At 34.2% G+C, this 26607-nt stretch overlaps 1 protein-coding gene across 2 annotated transcripts; it reads left to right on the top strand.

The window, feature by feature from the left end:
- Positions 1-26607, top strand: LOC110381068 (very-long-chain 3-oxoacyl-CoA reductase). 2 transcript variants are annotated; one of them, XM_064040316.1, is made up of 7 exons: positions 1-294; positions 15443-15489; positions 17657-17732; positions 18284-18452; positions 22333-22501; positions 23486-23811; positions 25425-26607. In XM_064040316.1, the coding sequence occupies exons 1-7, from the start codon at positions 144-146 to the stop codon at positions 25444-25446; spliced, it is 960 nt and encodes a 319-aa protein (XP_063896386.1). In that variant the 5' UTR covers positions 1-143; the 3' UTR covers positions 25447-26607. The 2 variants fall into 2 exon arrangements, with proteins under 2 accessions (XP_063896386.1, XP_063896388.1); XM_064040318.1 differs by lacking the exon at positions 25425-26607 and having other exon boundaries at positions 2-294; positions 23486-24562.

The raw sequence follows: 26607 nt of genomic DNA, 5'->3' as shown, positions 1-26607 counted from the left end.
CTCGTCAGTGTCGTTCATTCAATGCGCATGGCAACTTTCTTTGACCGCTAGTGCGCATGCGTTACTTGTGTCAAGCGGTGACGCTCTCTCCGGCATAACCCTACTTTTGATTTATCGAAAAAATATTTTAATAATACACAAAAATGGCCGTGTCCGTGTTACAATTAGCTGGTTTAGCGTGTATTGCGTATTTAGTGTTGAAAATAGTGAGAAGTGTTTTGAAAACATTGTATACTTATGCTATCGGACCTGCTTTGTTTAAATTGGATTTCAAATCGAAAGGGAAATGGGCTCGTGAGTATTATTTTTATTACTTACCTACTATTGTTTATACTTTCTAGTTTCTACTCATAAAAATTGGAGCACACTAAACAATAGTTGTAGAATTATACTTCCTAATTTCGGGAGGTCGCTGACCTTTGAAATCAAAAGTTCAATGGCGATACATCGATTGACATTGCAAGGAGAAATTAATTATAGGAAATGGTTTACCAATTACATGACCTATAAACATAATTAATAATAAAACCAAAAAAGGTATTTATGTAGAAGGATTAAGGAAAGAAAGGTACCAAAAATACCTTTAATTTCGTTCGTTTGCATTAACTTTCTTTTTTTGAATGAATCATTTTGTGAAATGAATGAAAAGCATGTTGTAACAGTTTATGGTGTGAAATCAGGCCCATTGCGGTGATATGGTAGCTTTATCCTTGTTTTTTTTTCACAGTAGGTCATACTGGTTCTCAAAAATTTTTGTAAGCACATTTTTTGTTTTGATTGGGATTCGAACTTGCGACACGTTGCGTCGTTACACTACTTAATAGTTTTTTAGGCACTTTTAAAGTAGGTTGTAATAAAAAATTGCCTTGAATGCCAATTAAACCAAATCGACGACATTGACCGGTCAAGTGCGAGTCTTCTTTCAAGATTGAAGGTTCTGTACTTGAATGTTCAAAGACTTTTTGCTATTCTGTGAGTTTTTCAGCTCGATCTATGATAAGGTTAAGCAACGCTTGGCGCGGTCGGTCAGTGGATGGGTGACCACGTTGTCATGACAAGTTCTTCCGTGTTTCGAGAAGCACCTAGATGCCCTAGTTGCCCGTTACCTTTAAAATTCGCGATACTAGGTATTTACATAAATATTCTTTTAAACATGGTACATACTTGCAACCTTTGTAGGTACTTATATCAATTTTGCAACCGGAATAATTTATTTTAATTAGGTAGGTATCTCGTCCGGGAATGGATCCCGCGACGCGCAGGGCAACAGCTGATGCGCCCGACTACTCATTTGAAAGTTGTCGTCATAAATCTCGTCAAATACTAGTGTCCTCTATGACGTCAGTCATCTGATGCCTTGCGTATGCGCTGTAGTGTTTTGTTTGTATATTTGAATATCGTGAAGTCACTCGTAGCCAACTTCGGAGCGGTGGAGTTATTTGGCAACTTTAGTTTATCTATATCTACTACTACTATAAGAAAGATTTGATTGTTTGTTTGACATGGATAGGCTCCGAAACTACTGAGCCAATTTGAAATATTCTTTCACTGTTGGAAAGCTACACTCATTCAGGGTATCATATCATCCTCCGAGCCTTTTCCCAATCATGTTGGGGTCGGCTTCCAGTCTACGACGACTATTTACCTAAAAGTACCATGAAATCTACATATTATTACGTTCAAAATAGTCGTAGAAAAACTATTGATAGCTTGTTACTTTCATTGTTAAATCAGCATTTCGTTGTAATTAGTTATGCAAACCTTGGACTGTGAACAATTGATTTTTAAATCGAACATGACTCGACATTTTGAAATTGGTGACATACAATACAAAATGACCAACATTTACTTTAGTAGGTAAGTAAGTCTAGCCAAATTACATACATAGTCGTGTTAAACTAATTTGCGTACAAGAAAGTATTTCTATGGGACACTTAATGTCAGTCTACGCAATTGCATCAACGATTAAAATGTGTATTAACTGTTTCCGCGATTTCATACCTACGCGTCCCGTAAAAGGATAAAATATAGCCCATGTCATCCAAGGATAGTTTAGCTTAGCCAATAGTCAAAGAATTTTCCAAATCGGTTTTGTAGTTTCGGAGCCTTTCCAAACAAAAAAGGAATCAAAAATATCAAAAAAAAAAAGTTTTTTCAAATAGGCACGTCACACTAATTGCACGGTTCCAAAAAGTTGGTTTCATTAATTGAGCCGGCAAGAAACTTCATAGACACTCTTGAATGTTTCCTCTTTGCTATATTAGTATAGATAACGTCTAGTTTTTTCTGTAATTAGAAAAACATCTGGTGTTGATCTGGAACATCAACCTACCTCAATCTGTCAAATTTCTTCAATAGATTTTCAACCTTATCACAATAGTAGAAGTTTGATGTTCGATTGGTACAGATTCGGGTAGGGTGACCGTCCTGCTTACATCTGTACCGAAAAGTCATAAAAAAAACATACCATCACCTACTTCTTTGACATTGAAATAAAGTAAACCATTGTATACTTATTTCCGTATCGTTTCCTGAAGTTTCAATAACAACAACTTTTATATTTCAATGTAAAACCTTAAATTCAGGTCTTGTAAGTACCGGTATCTTCCGTTAACGTAGGCTGTTTAAACAGTTACAAAAATCGGTCAAGTGCGAGTCGGATTCGCGCACGTAGAGTTTCGTACCACTGTCTATGAAACGAGTAAAAAATCACGTTTGTTTCCGTGCTGCCTCCTATTCTTTTATTCTACTTTTCAGTACTTATTTGTTGTTAAAACAGAAATATTCTATATAAATCGTCTATATAAATTGTAACTGTCCAATTATCAGGGTTCATAATATACAGCCACATGGCAGATGAACGGACAAGCGGACAGCAAAGTCTTAATAACAGGGTTTACCCCTATTCATACGGAACCCTAGAAATCTACATGCTATACACACATAATACCTATATTGACTTTCGTTAATGATTATTTTAATTGAAGTTTGTTTAGTAAAAAACTATTCTGGAATTCCAGGTTAATTAATTAAAATCTATTTTGAGAACCAATCGATGAGGAAGAGAACAAACATAATGTAGGTATTACTATAGGTAAATAAAATATAGGTATGTAGTTCTAGCGATAATAAATAATGATGTCAGTCGTGCTTATATCCACAATATTCAGCACGCCTGAGACGTGGGTAAATATTTTTAAAGCACATAGGTATTTAAAATACATAAACACTGACTAAATACCTTTTAATATTTGTAGGCTTCTAATGTAATAAGTTTTACATCGGATTTACTAACTTCGTCTATGTTGGCTAACGGCCTTTCCAATATTGTATTATCTTCATTTGGTTACCAGGCATCGATTTTTTACTTAGCACCATACATGTAATGACAAATTCGTATAATATATCTTTAGTAATTAAAACATCAGTTAGATAGATTGAATATTGGGAACGGCCATAAATCGATTTTGATAAAAAGGAGGAATTAGATAGGTAGCTTTATTTAGTAGACAATAGAGTACCTAAACTTTTTTTACGGCCGTTCTACGAATTTCCTTATGCGATAGTGCGATACTATTATTATCTACATATGTTTATTACACCTACTATTTCAGAACCTGTTAATTCTAACGCCTATTTACACAATGATAACGGTACATTTCAAGGTCACTTTTAGTTTTCTTTATCACCTCTTTCTTACATAATCGGCTAAAGTACCAAAGTACAATCACCTTCGGCAAAGTTCGGTATCATTCGGGCAATTTCGGAACCACTCGGTAAAGTTCGGAATCACTCGGTAAAATTCGCAATGTGGCTTGAAGACGTTTTTTGCATTCTTATGTTGAAGAAAGTGGGTGAATGACTTTCTCGTTTTTTTTTTTTAACATTAAGCTATATTTGGCTCGAACTGACCTACTGGTTTTACTGGTTCCTATAATGGTTTACGTTGTTTTTTAAGGTTTTTGGAAAATACCTAAATGTTACGAGATGCCTTCCTACTTTCATGACGGTAATGTCTGGTAACCAGTTTTACCAAGTGGTATCGGGTTGTCTGGGTAACTGGGTTGAAGAGATCAGATAGGCTGTCGCTCTGAGTACTTAAAACAGGTGCTCAGTGGCAACCGATTAGAATATACTTACCTGGCTAGGCGGATGATAAGCCCTATAATTCACTAGCCGGTCATAAAGTAATTTTTCCTCCAAAAAACTGTCATACAGCAATCATTTTTAGCTCATTTTCGGTACGGATCCCTACGCAGGCCGGTCGGACTCGCACTTGACCGGTTTTTTTTAAATTTTCCTTTTTGATTTGTGACCTACATTACAAAACATGCCTACAAACAGAACTCAGTAAAAAACCATTTCGATAACCTCCTCCTACAAAGTCGGTTAAACGTATCAACAGCTGTAACCACGCAAACGCAACCGCGTGCTTATCAGATAAGCATAGTGAACGCATCGCTTATCTTGCGCAAGAGTTTACGTTATATCATATCGGCTTGTCTTGTTAGTGAGTTAGTTAGTTGGGTTTATAGTTTTGTTCGTATGTTTTTGTTCAAGTTTTTTTAAGGAATTTGAGTAAAAGTAACTTACCTTTACGCTTGCATTTATACTTCAAATGATTGCAGGACCAGATTTGTTCACATCATGTCCTAATGATTCACGCTACTGCGAAACAATTGCTTGTAAAGTTGTAAATGGAGACTAGGATAACTGAAAAATATGAATTTAGGGAGAATCAAAAGACATATTACAAGAATTGAATTAATTTTTTTTTTTTTTTTTCAAGTAAAAAAATTCACAGTCTGTCTACATTAAATGATCTCTAGCTATTTTTCACGTAATTATTCACGTATTCCACTGTTCGCACCCGAATAAATAGTAACTTATGACCTTTCTTGGACTCTGGACTATCTTTGTACGAGACATTGTAATTCTCTTCAGTCAAATTCAGTCGTTATGGCGAGAAAGCACGACAGGCAGAAAGATAGAGTTACATACCTACTTCAGTATTTACAATCAGTAAAAAAATTAATACGTTCTCCTAAACAAATAGTGTCACTTATAAAATTCCTCGTTGTTTTTATTTTTCACGAAAAGGGTCCTGTAAAACCGCCACTTGGCTACTCAAGTTGTTATTTAAATATGTAAATGCTTGTTCTTTGGTCACAAAGGTGTTCTTAAATTCCTTGTAAATTGTGAAGAGTTTTTACTTTACTTTTGCGTTTGGGACAAACTTTTTATTGTTCAATTTTCTTCGCTACTTTTTTAAATTGGAACTTTTTAATACATCTTGTGCTAGGTATGAGTTTTTGTAAACTGTAACTAAAATTCTAGTTTTTGTAGCTGGTTAAACTGTAAGGGGATATAACTAAATCTAGGTAAATTATCTTGATTACCTATAGCTCTAGAACCCTGATTGATGGCAACTCTGAAAGATTCAAGGGTTACGAGACAAAATGGGGAGGCCTTTGCCCAGCAGTGGCAAATTAAAATATGTAGTATCGACTTGAAGCGTATCAATATTAATTACTATGTATTTACAACATAATATTTAATAGAAAAATCTACTATATATGTATAATAGAAATATCAGCTACTTATGACTAGATTGAAAAAAATGTAGTGTATAATCACTGTATTATGCGAGTTGGTATTTTTGATAAGCAATTTGTATTACAGTTTTATGACTGATTATCATACTAGTATTATAGCCAACTTATCAACCAAATGCTTGATGTGAATTTGAATTTAATTTTCTTTGTATATTTTAGTTTATTTCCGTCATTTATCTAGTATGCATTCAATTAATTAATTGGGTTACCCAAAAATGTGAAGATGTGCATTTCATAATAAAATTAGATAATAATTATTGACCATTGCAGCAATGTAAACATTACTAGCTCAATAATGTAATGCATAACACCTATCATATTTCCGCATATTCTGATCTACGGATATGTGCTCAAAAACTTGACCAAATGAACGATTTGTCTCTATTAGACTGTTTCACGTATTTGTAGAATGTTCTACTGAACTAGTTTAATTAATTAGCTCATTATCATTAGGAACCTATTCATTAAGTTGTATTACCAATACATACATTAAAATGTTTCACATATTTTATGAGGAAGTCTATAAGTTGTAGCTCTATAACTATTGTAAAGCTGAAGAGTTTGTTTGAAGCCGCTTATCTCAGAAACTACTGAACCGAATAGAAAAATAATTTCAGTATTAGATAGCCTATTTATCGAGGAAGGCTATAGGCTACTTTTTATCCGGATGTGCGTCGTAGTTTTCACGGAATGCAGGTGAAAACAAGTTTTGTGCAGAAATTACAGTATGAAACTCGAGGTATAAGTGAAATGTATTTAAAATCCTCTTTGCTAGAGTTAAGTAAAACTTGCTCGTTGCTCTAAGACTGAGAAATGTTACATTTACTGTTGAAGTTGTATGCGACTTACTGTACCTATTAGTGGGCTAGGAAATTAGCGGAAAGGTAAAAAAACTGTTAAAATGTTGCGAAATAAGGCTTCTGTGCCAATATTAGTTCTATAGTCGTAAATAAATAAAAAAATAATCAAACAGCGTTTATTAAAAGTAGGCTAAAAATTAGCACTTTTCGATCAACGTTGCTGACTGCATGTGTAATTTGTAGCGCTTAACAATTAGTTTAGTGACCTACTTGATCAATTAAAACATATTAGGTAAACGATGCATTTTGTTTCTTATGATGACGACAACATCTTAAATAAATAATTTATATAAAACTAAAATACATAATGCATAGGGACCTTTCTCACAAAGTTATCCTGTTTCCTATGACTAGGCTGTGTAGGTCATAATTAGATTAATAGTCGCACCCATGACAGTTGGAAAAACCATATAAAGGAGTACCGAAAGTTTTGTGCAGCTGACAATTTAAAAGGGAAAGTAGCATATTTTGTACTGATTGACAGAATTATCAACTGCACTAAAAAACGGACAGACCACAATATGTTTAGTGAGTATTGTAATTACTAAATCAACTAGCCAACTAGTATCATCCTTTAAAATGAACCCCTATTTACATCCCCGAAACTATTTCAGAACAATTTCCGCTCGAAAATGTTTGTTTAAGTTAATCTGTCTGAACTCGCACTCCGCTCACTTCGTGGCCCCAACATTACAACTTTCAGTTTATTTACACATCGAGGGTATTTTAAACTTTTAACACTTCCTAACAGCGAGGCTTTTCCTACTGCAAATGTCAAACTACCCTACAGCTATTCAGTGGTTCTTTGTGTGAAAGACACAAGTTTTGCTTTACATATGTTGATATTTTAATTTAGTTTATTTGCTGGGCTTTTTAGTTAATTAAATATTTTTTTTTAGCTATGTTGATGTCGTCTTCCGCTCTTAGTCTCTAGCTCCAGTTGCAGCTTTTTTTTTAACGACTTCAAAAATCATCAAATGACCCCTCCCGCTGTGGGTTAGCAGCGGTTAGGGAGTGTCAGACTCTTACTGACTAAAAACCGTCGTGTTCCGTCGTAGGCCTTTTATATACCAGGGCCGCGGTAACTCTTTCGAACAATCCCGTAGCCCTACCAGTTGCAGCTGAGTACCAGTGTTTTACATGGAGCGACTGCCTATCTGACCTTCTCAAGCCGGGCAAGTCCATACCCTGACTGTCAGACTACGACTGCCAAAGATATTCAATAGCAGTTACAAACAATATCTTAATTACTAAATTCTACGAAATACCTACTTCTTGTTTCTAAGCTACAAATGAAACCTTCGTTAATTCTAATTGATTAGTTAACACTCAACTGATATGGGTTTCTGTCAAATTGACAGTAACATGTGCCAGTTTGTAGAAGAGATGGTATGATGTGTGAGTGAGACCTAATATGAACAATGTTAATTTAAAATGAAGGCATTCGATTAATTTGAATATTTAATATCTTTTTGTAGGCCATTACGGTTTTTTTTTTTTTCAAAAATGATTCACTACTATGCACATCCACAGCCAGTTTTCAATAGTGTCCCGTGTAGTCTACTTCGCTGGAGATATTTTATAGCCTTTAGGCTTCGACAATAAACAAGCTATTTGACAATTCAAGTGAAAAAAAAGCTGCATCGAATTTAGGTCATGCATTTAAAAGTTACGGTACCCAAACAACGATCGAACTTACTTACAATATATTATTTCGAATGGAAGGTTAAAAATAAACTAACGTTAAAATAAATCGGTACGCACCTAATGAGAACACCATGTATTGTACCAAAAATACCACAAGAATGTCTCAAACCCCTAAAAAAGGGTTGTTCAGTCATTTTGTAAAAACCGCAACGGCCAGATTTAACTAATGTTCAGGTTAACCAACGGTTAACAAATAGCGTTATTTAGAACTCTAGCACTGATTTACAAGTAATATATTATTATATCGATACAGACTAATTGATTGTTCACGATTAATATAATAGTAGACAGTTATTCTAATATTATTTGAGATAGCCACCCATTAATAACTGCATGGGTTTGTCGAACAACGGTTAAAGACTTTTTTTTTAATTTAATAATATGTCTATGTCGTGTGAATCTGATAGGTCTCAAACGGTAATTTTAAACATAAGTATCATGGAATAAAATATAGAGGAATTCTTGGTTAATTAATAAATTTAAAAACTATCATAGTTTTTAATTTTTATTGTAAATATCTGTGATCAATAAAAAAGATTTAATATCGGAGCTTGCAGATTTATCATTTTTTTAAATCAACTGCCATTCCGCTGCCAACGTAATGTTTGATTTCAGAATGGTATTAATAATATTGCTATCTTAAGCATTTCTGTTCATTCCTAAAATATAATTTTGGTTATAAAACAAATGGAACCTTCACACTTCGAAACTTTAATTACGTTTACATAATAGAGGTATATTTTCAGGAAATTCTCTTTTCTTTCAAATGCCTACTTGCATTTTATATTTATCTTATAAAACATAATATCTCCACACTTCTGACAATCAGCGAATTATACGTACGAAGCCAATAACTTTCACTCGTTAATCGTTTGTTCTAAATTAAGACTTAAGCCTTTAAGTTAAGGTTTAATTTGCAATGTGTGAGGTGTTATAAGAACGGGTTTACTGAGAAAGTGTGTGATGCAAGCGATTTTGTTTATTTTCCGTGTCTTTGTGATTATTAGATATTTTATGGTTATGTTATTTTAATTGATGTGGTTATAAATCGTTTTTTTTTGCTGAGCTATAAGGAGGATTTTAAATGGGCCGTGGTCTTAGTCAGTAGGTCTGATACTTTCTTTCGTGTCCACCTTCATATTGGGCTGACATAGTGTAGTCTCAATACATCGGGTGTGTCGTTCATAATCACATTAAATGAAATGCGTTAATATATGTCGATTAACACAAAGACAAAGGAAAAATACGTGAAAATAAAAAATAATAGTTTAAAAAAACTAAAAAACACGCTTTTTATAGAAAAACGAACTAAAAAATAGAAAATAAATTTTAATGACTTTAAATTAAGAAAACAGTGTTAAAAATTTCAATGAATATAAATTAATAATAGTGTGAATACAAAAAAATATATTTAAAAAAAAGCGTGGGGTGCATGGTGTCAATAGTTATAAATATTTTATTGACAGATATGAGTACAGTGATTTTCATTTCGATAATATCTTAAAAAGCACCCCACGCTTTTTTTAAATATTTTTTGTATTTATTATATATTCATTGAAATTTTAACACTGTTTTCTTAATTTAAAGTCATTAAAATTTATTTTCTATTTTTTAGTTCGTTTTTCTATAAAAAGCGTGTTTTTTAGTTTTTTTAAACTATTATTTATTTTCTACTTTTTAGTTTGTTTTAAAAGTATTATTTGTTGTGTACAATTAAAATTCTCTTTAGTATACAAAAATTTTTCAATATTAGAGAAAACGGCTAAAGATAATTATTGGAAATAAAAATTAACATCGAGTCCTGCCTTATCGACTGTAGAGAAAAATTCTAGAAAATTTTAATTAATTTTCTTACCATATCGACTACTTATAGATGAAAATTATATAAATTAACAAAAATCATATTTTGCAAATTGAAAAGCCTAGAAGTCGGTGTCGTGTCTAATGGATGTTACTAAGTTCATTTTGCCACCGACTTCTAGGCCGATGCACCTAAAATTAGTTTTTTTTTGCTTTTTAGTGTTTTGGGAAGTCGGTTTAATTTTTTTGTAAAAAGGTTATTTATTTAAAGCTTTTCAGTGATACGAATAGTTGTCACTATCCATACAAGTGGGAAGTTCTCATCAATACAAAGAATATAAGTCCAAACGCGGTATTTTACATATTCAGTTGTCGAGTTCCCTCGACTTTCTCTGGTCTCCATCATCAGGTCAGCTCCAAACCTTCACTGTTGCATAGGTCTTGTCAAGACGAATAATTTAAGCCCAAACACGAGGTAGTTTACATATTCAGTTGTCGAGTTCCCTCGACTTTCTCTGGTCTCCATCATCAGGTCAGCTCCAAACCTTCACTGTTGCAAAGGTCTTGTCAATACAAATAATTTAAGCCCAAACACGAGGTAGTTTACATATTCAGTTGTCGAGTGCCCTCGACCCTCTCTGGTCTCCATCATCAGGTCAGCTCCAAATCTTCACAGTTGAATAGTGCTTTTAGGCGTACACCTGAGTGTCAAGTTTTTACCCTATGTTAGCCTACAACTTTTGAAGGTTGCCCTCGATTTCTCAGGGTTTCCATCATCAGATCCTGACCTGATGACTATGGGACCAACTGGCAGCTATTCCGAGTCAAACAAAAAAAGAATCACGTAAATCGGTCTATAAGCCCCGGAGTAATCGATGTGTATGTGTAACCTCCTCCTTTTTGGGAAGTCGGTTAAAATGGAATAATTTTATCAAATTAGTGTATTGTCATCGGTCCTCATTAAATCTACAAAGTTTGAACGAAATCTGGCCGTTTAAAGTGGGTCAAAATTGCGCCCAAAGAAGTCGGTTACAAACATACAGGTGAAGCTAATAAAAAGCGTGTAAAAATGCATTTTTCAAACAAAGTAAATAGAATAAAAATGTGCGAAAATTAGAACACCATATAGAAGTCAGTCATTACAAACAGCTGAAATTCTCCCTTGAAAACTGACAGCTGTCAACTGATCAAAACATTCGATACTCCTAACTTTATCTCTGCTTTACACATGATGTTGTAAATTATGAAAACGAAAAATGAGTCCTGTGGCTAAACCACTGAATGGATTATGTTATTTTTTTTACAATTCGCCATAGAATATCATGAAGTACATGTGTTAGAATTTAATGTGATTATGAACGACACACCCAATATGACATGTCATCGGCACGAAAGAAGAAGAAGTAGAAGGGGAATCATTTTATTACCCAAATACCAAAGAAATAACAATTAAAAAAAATTCGGTTTTAATGTTTTGTATTGACAGCAAAACTGACATTACTTTTTTAAGTTATTACTTATGTCTAGTGTGCAAAAAATATTTTAGCTTTTCAGATGTCAATTTTAACTTTAATTTGAAGTGTTTGGATCCCTTTCTTTCACCATTTATCGCAATTTTCGAAAGTAGGCGAAAGGGTTAGACTTTTTTAACAGTCATCCAGTAATATTGCAAATACCTAACTAATATTAAATAGTATGTATATACCTCCATAATTTTGGTATCCTTAGGAAGAGGTCACATAGCAAGCGTGGCGATTTTTGTGCTTATTTAAAAACACACCTAATTTAGGGCTTTATCTCAATCGAATACTGTGTTAATTCTCATACTCTTGAAATATTATTTACCACTGTTATTAGCTAAGTTTTAATTAAGTTGGGACAAAAATATCAACTTAAAAGACATTTTGAGGCAAGTTTTTTATATAAAACCATGCCTCGAACCAGGATTCAATAGTCTATGACACTCACAAATAACGTGGTTATCTGTTAGAAAAAAAAAATCGTAATTATTTCGTTAGGTATCGAGAGTTTTCTCCCCCTGACTTTACTCCTTAAATTGTAGTGCAAAAGTGAGTGAAAAATTCACAGCAGGAACCCACCTAAAATCGCTACCCGCTACGCTCGTTCTAAGACCAAGGCTTTACACTAACCTCACAAATATTTACCCACTAATACTCATATATTGGGGAATAGTGCTGACTCGACACGGGATGTTTCGCTATTAGCATAATTTTCTATAGATATCATGCTTGAGGTCGCATGAGTATGCACATTTCTGCCGTCGTATGAAAGAAGGGCACATCTACCATTTTGGTCAAACTGAGATAATTGAGATTAAAGTTTTTACCATATTCTGCTCCATAGCGTGGAAACCTATAGCTTAAAAGAAAAAAAAATACTGATGATATATGCGTGAAGGTTAGTACTATTATATTTTTAACTTTTTAGTTTTTATATATAGTTAATTTTAAAATAAATTCAAATTATTCCTTTCAACTTAAAAAAAAAATAATTAAAAAATACCACTTACTACAAAGAAATGGCATAATTAACCAAATGTGACCTTTCTTTTTAATATTTCAAGAAAATTAGTCATTGAGTCTGAAACAAGGGGCACATTTGTCTAATTGCGCTTTTTTAATGCAAATTAACTAAATTTTTTCTACAAAAAAAAGACAAATAATCATGCGAGGAAACTTTAATAAACTATAAAACATTTATTGTCATGCCATTTCTGGTTATCCTTATCCAAATAACTGAAACAAATTTACTTCTAGGACACCAACATTTAAACAAAAAAGAACCTTTCTTAATATTCAATAGTTATTTTTAAATTATTAGGGATCTCATCCTTCAATTTTGGTTAACTAATAGAACTTATAAATTAGAAAGAAAAAGTGCTAATACTTAAACTCAATTACATTTTTTAGTTAGTTACCTAAGTAAGTATACCTAAGGAAAATCAAAATTTAATATTTATATTCTTTTTAATAATAATAGGTTGGACCCAATTTAAAAATCTATAAAATAATCTCTAAATCTCTAAATTACAATATAAAAAATAAATCAAAATATTCTATATTAATAGAGGTAGTAATAGGAGCATAAAGAAGACGGATCACAATCCATACAAAATTGCCCCACGTCTTATAACAATGTGACGTATCTCAAAAAAAAAGATAAAAATGTTAAAAAAAATATGACATACTCTGTAACTTAATTTTTTTACACCTTCATACGAAAAAAATGCTTCAAAAATTGTTCAGGCGCTGTTATGAAAAAATTGTTCATGAGAAAATTTAAGGACCATTTTTTAAAATTATGTATATGATTGATAGTGTCTACCTCCCAGGTGGTCCCATATTCATCAGGTCAGGATCTGATGATGGAAACCCTGAGAAATCCAGGGCCAATTTTGAAAGTTGTAGGCATGCGCAGGATAAAAACTTGACAATGAAGTGTATGTCTGATTACACGATGCAACTTATTAAAAAAATAAATAAAACCGACTCCCAAAAAAACACTGAAAAGCAAAAAAAAAAAAAAACTATTAGGTGCATCGGCCTAGAAGTCGGTGCTTTTCATTGTTTTGGGAGTCGGTCTTATTTTTTTGTAAAAAGTTTTTTTATTTTTGGCTTTTCAGTGACAAGCTTAGTTGTTACTATCCGTATTAGTGGAAAGTTCTCATCAATACGAATAATATACGACCAAACACGAGGTAGTTTACATATTCAATTGTCGAGTTCGCTTGACCTTCTCTGGTCTCCATCATCAGGTCAGCTCCAAAATTTCACTGTTGTAAAGGTCTATTCAATACAAATAATATATAAGCCCAAACACGAGGTAGTTTACATATTCAGTTGTTGATTTCCCTCGACCCTCTTTCGTCTCCATCATCAGGTCAACTCCAAACCTTCAGTGTTGCATAGTGTTATTAGACATACACCTCATTGTAAAGTTTTTATCCTGCGCATGCCTACAACTTTTAAAAGTTGCCCTGGATTTCTTAGGGTTTCCATCATCAGATCCTGACCTGATGAATATGGGACCACCTGTGAGGTACACACTATCAAACAAAAATATAATTTAAAAAAATGGTCTATAATTAATAGTCTTATGATCGATGTTTTCATAACAGCGCCTGAACAATTTTCAAAGCATTTTTTTTGTATGAAGGTGTAAAAAAATTAAGTTACAGAGTATGCCATATTTTTTTTACATTTTTATCTTTTTTTTGAGATACGTCACATTGTTGTAGGACGTGGGGCAATTTTGATCCATCTTCTTTTGGTTTTCAACCTTTTTTAAGCTATGTTATTAGAGCTTATTCGTCGCTTATAGCTTCGACGTCACAGGCACAACTGACGCGTTTCAATCAAACCCTGCCCTCCTTTCCTCACCCCTAATCGTAAATAATTTAAAGAAAAGGCACAACTGGGTCTTTGTGACTTTTATACGTAAATTAATTGAGAAATACATGGATTATTTATTTAGTAGAAAGAGCACATCTGGCATTTGAGCCTTTTCTTTATGTTATGTTGTAGATGTGCCTTTTCAAAGTAGTTTTTAGTAAATATCTATGTGAAATTATAGTCACATCTACGTATTTGTGCCTTTTCAATAAAATGGTAAATAAATGTGTCTTTTCATCTTATAAAACATGAATATTAGTCTCATTTGTGCCTTTTAAGCCATCTGTATCTTCGTATTCCTTAAAGATAAAATTCTACAAAAAATTGAGCAGATGCGCCTTTTTTTTCTGATTCTAAATATGTATGTAACTCAATTTTTAAAAAAATGTTAGTTGTGCCCTTTTTTCTTACGACGGCAGATTTATTCTCAAGTATAAACATTCAGACCTACTTTTAATTCCAATACTGCAGTATTGGAATTAAAAGTAGGTCTGAATACTGCAGTCTTGGCAGTTGCAAGTTTATCGCTGCACTTGAAGTTTTGATTTCCAGCTGTTGTGTTTTTTTCTAGGGCTTTCTTTTTATGTGTGATTGAAACATGAAATTGTTTTTTTATTACAAAAAACTTATGACTGGCAACATCGATTTTTTTAAAGATGTAAAAAAACCGTAGTAAAAGTTTACTTAGTTGTACCAATTCGCTAGTGACAACGTCTCCCACCAACCCACGTGGACCATGAAAGTGTGTCTCCATGAATCGTAATTAAGTATCTGTACTTAATACTGAATCTTTTGTGCAGTGTCAAGGTGTCAGGGGGAAATAGCAGTTTTTATACTTACTGACAGAAGGGTCAACTGCACCAAAGAACGGTCAAACCATACTTGTTTGATTAAGTTCAAAATTCAATGTACCCATTATAAAATATATATTTTCCTTAGAGACCCTCAATTTTCAAATCGATAACTCAAGACACTAATTCTAACATTACCATCTCATCCCTACATTATAATGATCATCAATCAATGTTCTTTTGTTTGTTTGTTGCAGTGGTGACTGGATGCACCGACGGCATCGGCAAGGAGTACGCAAGACAGGTGATGCATCAAGCTTTATTTAGTTATATTGTGTTAAATAATTTATTAGATACTTAGTGGAGTAATTTGCAGCACTTATGTTAAGTAGCATAGTAGTGGGATAATCTTTTAGACAGCGCTGATAGATCGATTATAAGGTTGAATAACAACGATTGGCGCGGTTAGTCTCTGTGGATGGGTGACCATCTTGTCATGACGAGTTCCTCTGTGTTTTGGAAGGCATGTTAAAATTTTAGGTCCAGGCTGTAGTTTTAACATCTTTGGCATACGTTATGTTAGAAACCAGACTGACAGCCAGTCTTGTCAGTATCATATTGCCCTGCTAACTGGGTTGGGAAGGTCTGATAGGTATTCGCTCTATGTAAAATACTCTAGTATTTAGCTACATCCAGTTAGACAGCAAACCGTCGCCAACATAGTTTGGAAAAATTCAATGCAGGCACCTAAACATGTTTCTTTATAACTTGTGTTTATAATAATGTAACCTGCTAACAATTTTCATTTCCTTGTCACCATAAAGCATACACTAATCAACGGAGTATTTACCCACCCTGATTCGAACAGAGTCAACAAAACACCATTAAACGTACCCATAGAACCCCCATCCATTTTAGCATTAATAATAACACATAACCTCAGGGGTTGTCGTAAGCAGGTACCTACATAAGTACTTATGTTTCTCGTTAATACAAGACAATATTAATTGCTATGTAAAGGGCGTTGGAGAATAGAAATAATTATAAGAAGACTAGCTTCTGCCTGCGCTTTATTTTTTTCCTGAGGGAACTAGTTCGGATAAAAAGTAGCTTCCTTTCATTCTGCTTTATAAGCTATACTACCACACTGGCCGTTTTCCCGTGGTTCCACCTGCATTCCGTGGGGACTACTACCCTTACCGGAATATATTATAGCCTATGTAACTCAAAAAGAGTGTAGCTGTCTAACAGTGAAAGAATTCTTAAGTGTTTTCGAAAGTAGTTTCGGAACCCTCATTGTTAATATTACTTATAGATTACAGTAATTTTTGCATGTACGAGGAACAAATATCCATAAGACATTCACCTCGGCTTTGGTAAAATTGAACATAGGAAACCAGTTCACGATATTATTGAATTAGGTACATACTACACGGTAACCAGAATATCTCAACCATTTAAGAGGACGAATTGGAATTTTTGGCGCCAAGGATGTCAATTTTTCTCAGTAAATACAAAACGGATCAAAATACAACTTGGTTACCTGAAAGTTCATGATATAAACCTTATTTTGTTAGTTGTAGAAACATGATTAGGTAACTTTTATAACAGAGAAAAATATATCAAACATACCTCTTTTTAAAAAGAGATTCACATATTATGGGCAAACCGGACCGATTTAAGCCTCTTAACTTTTTTAGTAGTTGAGTATATACATACTCTTTAAAATTGTAGTAGGAATTTTTATTAAATTATCATTTCTAAATATTAAAATTACAAAACCATTTTGTCGCTTACGACTTTTAGTTATAAGCTAGCGCGCGTATTGTTATCCTCGCCCCGCTCAGACGCTCCGACCCCTTTTGGCGCCTTAGATGCGCGTGCCGGTTATGGAATTATTGTTGACCACTTCCTCGCCTTAATCAATATTTACTCACTAATTTGCTAAACCTATTTGATTAGTGACTCCATAAGCAAATGAACAAGACCGTAACATCGCATTGAAGTTCCAATCATTTATTGTTAAAGATTAATCGATAGTTAAATTAGCTAGAAATGGCGGAGTATTGTGCCTTCAAATTATTATAACTGTTGTAATTTGGTTACATGATTCTCGTGTGTAAATCGTCGTGTCACTACAGACATATGTAGAATAATATAATAAAATTAATAAATGGATATATTTAATCATCTCAACTAACATCTCACTAGCTTCAGCCAGCGGTTTCTTTCGCTTCCTGGGGAAACTACTTCCCGCACCCAGATAAACAGTAGCCTCTATGTTATTTAGATGTATAAGCTATACTACTGCCAAGTTTCATCAAAATCTGTTTAGTAGTTTTTGCTTGACAGAGTCAAACTTTCGTGTTTATAATATTAGTAGGATATCATTTCAGTGAACGTTATATAAATGTATTATAAATATTTAATAACTAACCTTAGTTATACTAAAGAGAAAATCTTTGTTTCAGTTGGCCGCTCGTGGATGCGACATTGTTCTAGTCAGCCGTTCAATTGATAAACTGAAGGCAACAGCGCAGGAAATAGGTAAGTAACTTGACACTTCATTAATGTCGTTTCTGTTTATAAAGTTACTAGTCTTTGTGATCATTTGTTTATAACTAACTTAAAGTACTCTGATAACAAAATGTATGTACAAGTGATATTCTACTTATACCCATTTTTGTTTGTTATGTGTGTTTGTTTGTTATTCGTTGCAATAAAACTTCTTTGGCCCATTTTGAGCTAAAGCTTGATTGCCAATTTCACCGCAATTTTAACCGCAATTAAACTGCAATTTTATTTACTGTAAAGCTTGAATTGTCGTGAAATATGCTTCTCGTCCAGTTTCCATAGCAATCACTCATTACATAAAGTCCCCAATAAAATGTTTTCTATAGGTTTTATATCACCAACGACCTTAAAAATCAGCTGTCTGAGGCAACGTTCAGATGACAAGCGAACAACGCGCGTTTTGATAATGCGCGCTTACAACTAGGACTATTCAGGGTGTACACATGCTAAGCGTGTTAGGCATCTGAAGGTTGCCTCAAACAGCTGAAAATGAGCATCATAGATATATTTGTCTGTTTGTACAGAAAAAGAATTCAACGTATCTACAAAGATCATTCAGGTGGACTTTTGTGGCGGTGATGAGATCTACTCGACCATTGAGAAAGAGATAGCCGGCCTGGAGATCGGTACACTCGTGAACAATGTCGGCGTGTCCTACTCTTATCCTGAATACTTCCTTGATATACCTGATGGGTGAGTTTTTGGAAAATAAATAGCTGTTTTACTTTTATGTTGAGATTATCACTTTGAATTGCACATAATACTAGATGTTTCGCGCACTTGCACTCACGTTCCCGGGGTAACTTCTTCCCGTACCTGGACAAAATATATCCTATGAATTATGATAGCTAGCTTTCATCAGTAAAGTTTTTTATTAATCTGTTCAGTACTTTTGGAGCCTTCAGGGTAGAAACAAAACTTTTCCTCTTTATAATAATAGTAAATATACTCGAAGATGATCAAAAATACAGCTGTCGTATTGTTTATTCTATTTTCGGCTTAGCCTGGCTTAGCAACAATATACATTTTTATTTATTCTTACGGAATAATCATTACATTATAGGTAACATATTATAATACTAAAATTGCCAATAACAAGCCTTCACAGATAAAATGGAGACGATAGAGGGAGATCTAACAGAATCTGTTACAAACTACATGTACACTCGAATCTATCAAGCACTTTTGTCCCCAGTAACATTGTACATATACGTTAGGAAAAGGAATGTGTTGACAACACTGCAAACTGCGTTACTATTGATATACGACTGCAGATGCAATCCGTCTCGTGGTTACGGTCGAAACTATTCTAAAAACGGCATTGCAGGGAAATCTCTATTCTGACTGACTAAAGGTCCAAGTGCAGGGCATTATTAGGCGACGAATAAAAGCGAGTTCATCTCCGTCCAATGGGCATAAGCATTACCCATTGGACGTAGCAGTAGCGTAGTAGACGTAATTCGCTGACGAAAGTTATAAAGAAAATAAATGAAGTATGAAAGTAAAGATACATTTCGCATACACACCCCGATAATTAGTAAACAAAGCCTTCATCGAAAAAATGGGCTATCATACACTGAACTTTTCTCTAAATCGGACCAGTATCTGAGATTAGCGCGTTCAAACAAACCAACGTATCAGCACAGACATGCGTCTTCCAAGTATGAATACTTATGTACATAAGGACATACTTCAAGGCTACCATAATACAGGTCCCTATAAACATAACTTTCAATAATAAACCTCCAAACATCTCCAAAAACCCGAACTTTCCAGAAAATAATATCGGCATGCCTTCAAACTCTGCGACTTCAACAGTGGAGAATTGAAGAATTTAGTTCGCCTAATATCGTGGAAAACCTGAGCATTTTCGAGGTGAATGCAAACCGTTTGCTAGATTCTGTATAGGAATTGAAATATTCGACGTCATTGATATTAGATTATGTGTGACGCGACCACGAAGAACGGAATGACTAGCGGAGATGTCATAACGCAAAATCTCCTAAGTAGCGTGCCAAAATGCGGGTGTTTGGGGGGCGAGGAACGTTACTAGCTCCGCCTTTACACGCCTTCTATGGAACCATTATTCTTAAAACAAAATCACCAATCAATCAAGACTAATCCTTGACAGATTGGTTTTAATATAACAAGGAATCCGAATGTCTCGTTAGTTCTAGTAACTGATCACGCCTACCGTACGTTGTTTGACCTACAAGAAGGCGCCTGACCTACCTTCCTTATGGCATCTCCGCTATCTTTCCTTCCTCCGTGTGTCACGACAGATTTCATATTGCATGGTCTGGTCCTGTCAGGTTTGGTTTGTGGAAAATATTCGTAAGATGCAGTAGATGCAGGTTTATTTGATAAAGATTGGCGGGTGCATTTGATGATGTGTTTGTGAGATTGACTTCTCATAATAGAGAAACTATGAGTTCTTAGTTTTTTTTAACAGGGATCGTTAAAATAGTAATTTTAATCGTGACTTTAATATATATGTATCTAGATAAAATATAGTTTATACCAATCGGGTTCTACATTCTACTGTTACCGTTACAGCCTTTTTATTGTCCCACTGCTGGGTTGCGGCCTCCTCTCACACGGAGAAGGAATGAGCGTTAATCACCACGCTTGCTCAATGCGGATTTCAGACTTTAAAGTCCAGGTTTCCTCGAGATGTTTTCCTTCACCTTTTTATCAGCCTAATGTTTGTTATTTTTTTTAATAGGTACAGTACCTTTCGAGTTTGTTCTTCTTTATAATTACAGTGTATCCTATCATTTTCCTATTAAACCCACTGAAAGATATTTGCAATGTAACAACCAAACTCTAGTATCCCATGAATAAAGACTTTATACTGTATCTGTACTTAGTACATAATGGCTAGCCACAATGTTAAAGCTAATGGTTTGAGCTTAATCGCCGCATCAGATGGCTTCCAGCATTATAGACTTACACTAAAGTGGTAGTAAGCTGATCATGTAGCTACTAATATTGGCTATTTCTTGTGGTATTATCTGCCTAGCCTTTTCCTAACTTTGGGATGAGTATACGACAGCATAGATTGACTGTTTATCTAATAAATCTGATTCAGTACACAAACGATTCAGGATAGGTCCGTACGAATTAATAGCATTTTTCTTCTATCCAGGTGCGGGAAGTATTTCTCTTGTAACTCGGGTAGAACTGCGAGGAAACAGCGATTTTTTTCATAATAAATGAGAATTACCTCAAAAGTAAACGAAATAAATCTTGCATTTAATTAAGTTTCAAAAGGTTTTCTACTTGGTTTCCTGTACACCTTACTTTTAGTATATCACGCAGATAAAAATTCATTGTAATTGGTCATCAGCCTGACCTCCAAAATCGCTCGCCTTGAAATTTACATTTAAAATTTTAATAAAAGACTTAATTTTCAATACAAAAAGGTACCCTTATCGCCTTATACCTTTTATTATCGAGCCAAAAAAGAAAACTCAGCAACAAAAACCTTCTTGTTATTAATATTAAAAGTGACCTTTTGTTTTTGCCCTTTAAAACAAAACGACCTTATCGAAATGTGTGAGTGATCATTTGACATTGAATATTAATATCAACACTTGCAAATTCTTAACGGGCTTAAGGGCTTTTACACATGTGCTAAGATCTTGTATGTAAATAAACAACTTACCTACTTTAAGTAAAACTAGGTGCTGTCTAATCTCAGTAACTTCTAGCCTGATTTGATATTTCAGCACGATGGTATAGATAGCCTATCTATTAAAAAAACAATCTTGAACAAGGAAACCTAGTTTTTATCCGAGTACGTAGTTTCCACGTGACACGGGTGAAATTGCTGGTGACCACTAGATATTTATAGATCATCACCAAAGAAAACGATTAAGTCCTTTTTTAACATGAAACAAGTATATAAAACATACAAACATCTCAGTTGGGTACCTCCTTCTTTTTGGCAAGTCGGTTAAAAATAAAACCGACCATCTGCATCAGCCCTAACCCCAAATAATACATTTCTCCAATACACAATATAATTTCTTACCAATAAAACTTTCATATCGTCAGCCGTATTTGTTACAATTCTTTCAAAATGTTATAAAATGTGCTGATGTGGTACAGAATATGAAACGCAATGCAATTGTGGTTATTTGCGTTATTTTATTGTTTTAAAGGTATTTTGTCTAGGGTATTTTTTTCCAATTCTTACTTAATAGGTTTAGTTTTTGTTAGAATTAGCTGTTTCCCATGGTTTCAGCATTTTCTGGAAGAACAACTTTCCTCAACCGGGTACAAAGTAGTATATGTCCTTTCTTAGACTCTGATCTGTGTATTTTGATCAATTTATTTCATGAATTCTTCATGTAAGTACTACAGTTGCGAAAGTCTGTCTACCTGTCCGGCTTTCACGCCAAAACTTGGATACACAGATAGACGTTGAGAAGATAAAATTTAGATTTTACCCAAATGCAGGAAATAGTTCCCTCGGCACACGGGTAGAATCGTGTAGAATCGTAAATTATTTTTGTCTATAAGTACCTTATTTTTCTTCATAACTAACAATATATTTCTTCTCCAACAGTGACAATCTCATCCAAACCCTACTGAAAGCCAACGTGGTATCAGTGACTCGTATGACCAGGCTGGTGCTCCCACAAATGGTGCAGAGGAAGAAGGGAGTTCTCATCAATATTGGATCCTTGTCGACTGATATACCCTGCCCCATGCTTAGCGTTTATGCAGCTACAAAGGTATGTAGTTTAGTGGTGGATTTCAATAAACTATCTGTGGGTGTGCTTATTGGAGATTGGAGGTTGACATTACTTGTAAGGGACCAATTACAAAATTCAATATCTGGTGAGCAAGTCCACAGATAGACACTTAAGTTATTAAAATCAGATTAAGAACGCGGGTTCGATTCCCGCATAAGTCAAATATGTAGGTGCATCATCTTGACAGCTATTAGACGCCTCATTGTAAAGTTATAGTAACTTAAATTCTGCTTCTCGACAATATCTGTACGAACATATGCACAAAGAGTCAAATAGCAATCAGGAGTGCAAAGTTATATGGTGTGAACAGCACTCTCCAAATAATCAAAACTTTATTTTCATAATTTTTTAAATCGGAACTTTATTTTAAATCGGTAAACTAAATAATAACCAACAAATTGCATTCACAGCCAGATCCCCAATAAAATTTAAAGATCAAGTAAAGAATGGTAGGCCGACAACCGTTGGCAATATTTCATTGCATCTCTCAAGAGACCTAACTATGTATCTTTGTATCCCTCATGAGACCTAACTATTCTTTGCTTAGGGAGATAAAAGTCCTCTGTCATTCTAAACTAGTTTCCTCAATGGAAAGTTGTCCTTAGTCTTTGGAGATTTTGAGACAGGTATAGGTTTTATTTCCGTTTGTTTTAAAGAGTATTGTATCGACTATAGAGCTTGTATATCTAGGAGTTGATATAAATCGGTACCTACTCGTATCTATTTTTATTTCAATATCTTAAAACATGTTAGCAGAACTTTTGCTTAACAAAATGTACACTAAAAAAGATGTGATGATGGTGAAGGGGATTTGTCTAATGTTATTTTTTTCGCTCTAAAAAGTGCTGATTTTCAACCTAGTCTGATTAAATGGTTTTGGATAAGACTTGAACAGAAGAAGACCCTCACAGATCTTTATTCATCTACCATCATACCTAACTAAAATTTAATTTTGTCCCACAGGCGTACGTCGACAAATTCACCGAAGGCCTCGAAATGGAGTATGGCAAGAAAGGCATCATTATCCAATGCGTTTTACCCGGTTTTGTCTGCTCTAATATGTCTGGTATCCGCAAGAGCACACTTCTAGCTCCTTCTGCTAAAGTCTTCGTGAACTCTGCCATTGATCTCGTCGGCATCGCCAGGAAGACTACTGGCTACTTCCCTCACGTCATTTTCGGCAATGTTCTAATGTCCATCCAGGGCATGTGCTATAGTTTCTGCGTCTGGTTGGTCACCAGGTCCATGGAAAACAGCCGTCTGAAGAGCCTTAAGAAGTACAAGAAACAGTAATGAGTGTTTTTTTGACTTTTAGAGGTCGATGTGGGATATTAGAATTCACATTTTTATTCTTCCTTCTATGCTTTTTCAGTCTTTGCGGTGCAAGAATTTCTATGTAATTTTGGATGGTGTGAGATTTTTCTATAGTCTATGTATCTTGTATCTTTTGGTTGTATCTTTCCTGGTCTAAACATCTCACACCACATTTGATTTAATTTTAGTTTAACTTATGCACGTTCTTGCACCATTTTTGCTTGTTTTTAGGTAAGTAAAATTGCACTAAATAACCAAAGATTTATTTAGTCGAATTTAGTCACTCACGTTGGTAAGCGCAATGGGTTAAGATTGAGTATTTGGAATACTCAGACCATATTTCTGGCTAATTTTAGTTTAAGCCTTATTAGTAGTTCTATGGATAATGTGGTCTAGTAAATTTATTTAAATCGAAAACCCCGACAATGAAAATCACAGAAAAAAGAAAATTTTGCTAATTTATCTTCAATAGCTTCCTTTTCAAGCTTTTCAACAAGTTTAGCTAAGAATTATCCGAATCATACTAGGACGGTAAAAAAGGCTGTAACAGAAATACTAAATATTGCTGTCGGGGATTCTAAAAATATTGTGATTGAGAAGTTTTTAAGAAATATAGAAAAGATAGCGTTGGCTTTATTCCTATTTCGCTGACTGATACAATTTCGTATGTTAAAATAGGCAGGGATTGTATATAAATGTTTGGATTTTAATAAACTTGGTCATTAATTTTTGTGTTTGATTAACCCTGGTGATGGTATTTCAGTAGTTTTTGTAAATATGGTAAATTTTAACAATAACCGTAGACTACACACATATGGAATACAGAAGATTTTAGGGTGCTTATATAAAGAACAGGTTGCCGGTACAGACAAACCTGTACGGGTAGATACTGATCAGTGCAGGTATTGAAATATTATACCTGCACTGATCGGTACCTACCCGTACAGGTTTGTCTGTACCGGCAACCTGTTTCTTCATGTAAGCACCCTTAGTGTATAAATAACTACGACATTACAGAAAAAGTAATGTCTGAAAAAAATTGGGTTAGTAAGTACCCTTAAAATGGAATCCTTAAAAATTATACTAATTCAAGATATCGGTCAGTTTTGGTGTTTCGTAAATAATATTGCGAACAAGCATGAATGTAGAAATTAAAGTTGTGTGCAAAGAGGGATGGAAGCACGTACTCACAGAAAAAGGTAAGTGGTGATGGTATGATTATTAATTTATTGCTATTGATTGACCAATTAAAAACGTTTTAATTACCGCCTGAAAAAAATATTTTGTTTGCTAATTCTCTTTTGGCAGATATTGTTTCTCAAAGAGCTTAACTTTAATTATTTGGATCACAGTATTTTTTTAAGTTAACGAAGTTTCATAAAATGACATTGATTCGTTAAATTAATATGTGAATGTTGCCATTAAAAATCGACAGTAATTTTAATAGTAATTTGTACGGCTTTAATTAATTAATGTGCTTTTATGTATTTTCTGGTCGAAGGACTTCCTCAATTTTATTTTATCGTTCGCAGAATATACGTTTTTTTTTAAATCGCCCATAAATATATTCTTGTTTTTTTTTTTACAGGAAAGGAAAAATGGAAGCGTGATAATTTTTCAAGTGTTACTGTAACACATATTTTGTTCAATTTTGATAAGTACAAAGATTAATTTTATTTTTTCAACCTATTTATTTTAATAAACGTTTGTTACCAAATCACGTACTTCATTTTGACAGCGTTCAGTAAATAGTTTGCACTACTAAACCAGAGAGAAGAGAGAGATCAGCTGTCAAACTATTTCTTCGTTTTAACACGTTTTAAGCCCGCAACAATGTCGAAATCCGATGTGTCGTTCATAAAATAGTCAAACCAAAGAAATCTTTATGTTTACAAAAACAGTACAAACAAAATTAAAATCCTATGAAAATGGTAGGGTACTACGGTACTATGTTTTGCGCCAGGGGCTAAACTATGGCTAGAAAACATAGTGACTGCGGACTAAGTTTTAACCTTAATCAGCTTCTGATGGTAATCGGTTCTGTTGTGATCCTAGCGCTACTCTTCTTGGTCGTCTGTCACATAACAAGTGGAAGGTGAAGAAATGGGGAAAAATAAAGGCTGCTACACTGTCGATGTACTGCAAGTGCTCTTAATTGCTTTCGCATTCGTTACACTACTGATTGTCATGAGTTGGATGTGCAAATATTTTCAAGGCACCTAAGTTCTTAGTGCAGAAGTGGAGTGTGCAAATCTTCAACATGGCTTGCGGCCCACAAGTTAACTTGAACAACTTGCTGACAGTGGTCGGCTCACTAGTTGTTTTAGTATTTTTATTCATTTTCATATGCAGTATCTTTAGCAATAAGTGCTCGTGTTAATCATGAAGGACACGTGTAAATATTATCAAAAGCTTGATTTGGAGCAAATTATAATTGTAGCCTTTGCGTTTGTTATGTGGCTCATTGTAATGAGATTTATGTGCAAGTACTTGGAGAGTCTACCACCGTAAATTTTGACGTCACCAAGCAAGATTCGAATTCAAGCAAGAATTTAAGCTATTAATAAAAGTATTATCAGGAATGAAATGTAAACAATGTGAACAAATTGTGACAATATCTCATCGAGTGACGTTAGTAAATGCAAGCAAGACTCGGCTTCAGCATAGAATTGACCAGTAGCTAATCGTGCAAACAAGAAAATGCTACAAACAAGAATACAACTGTAAACAAGAACATCGTTTACTGTGAAAATGGGCGTAACTATGATCAC

This window comes from Helicoverpa armigera, chromosome 22, assembly GCF_030705265.1.
Source record: "Helicoverpa armigera isolate CAAS_96S chromosome 22, ASM3070526v1, whole genome shotgun sequence".
NCBI lineage: Eukaryota > Metazoa > Arthropoda > Insecta > Lepidoptera > Noctuidae > Helicoverpa > Helicoverpa armigera.
The sequence above is the reverse complement of the archived record's forward strand: the minus strand, read 5'-3'. Positions and strand labels throughout refer to the sequence as shown.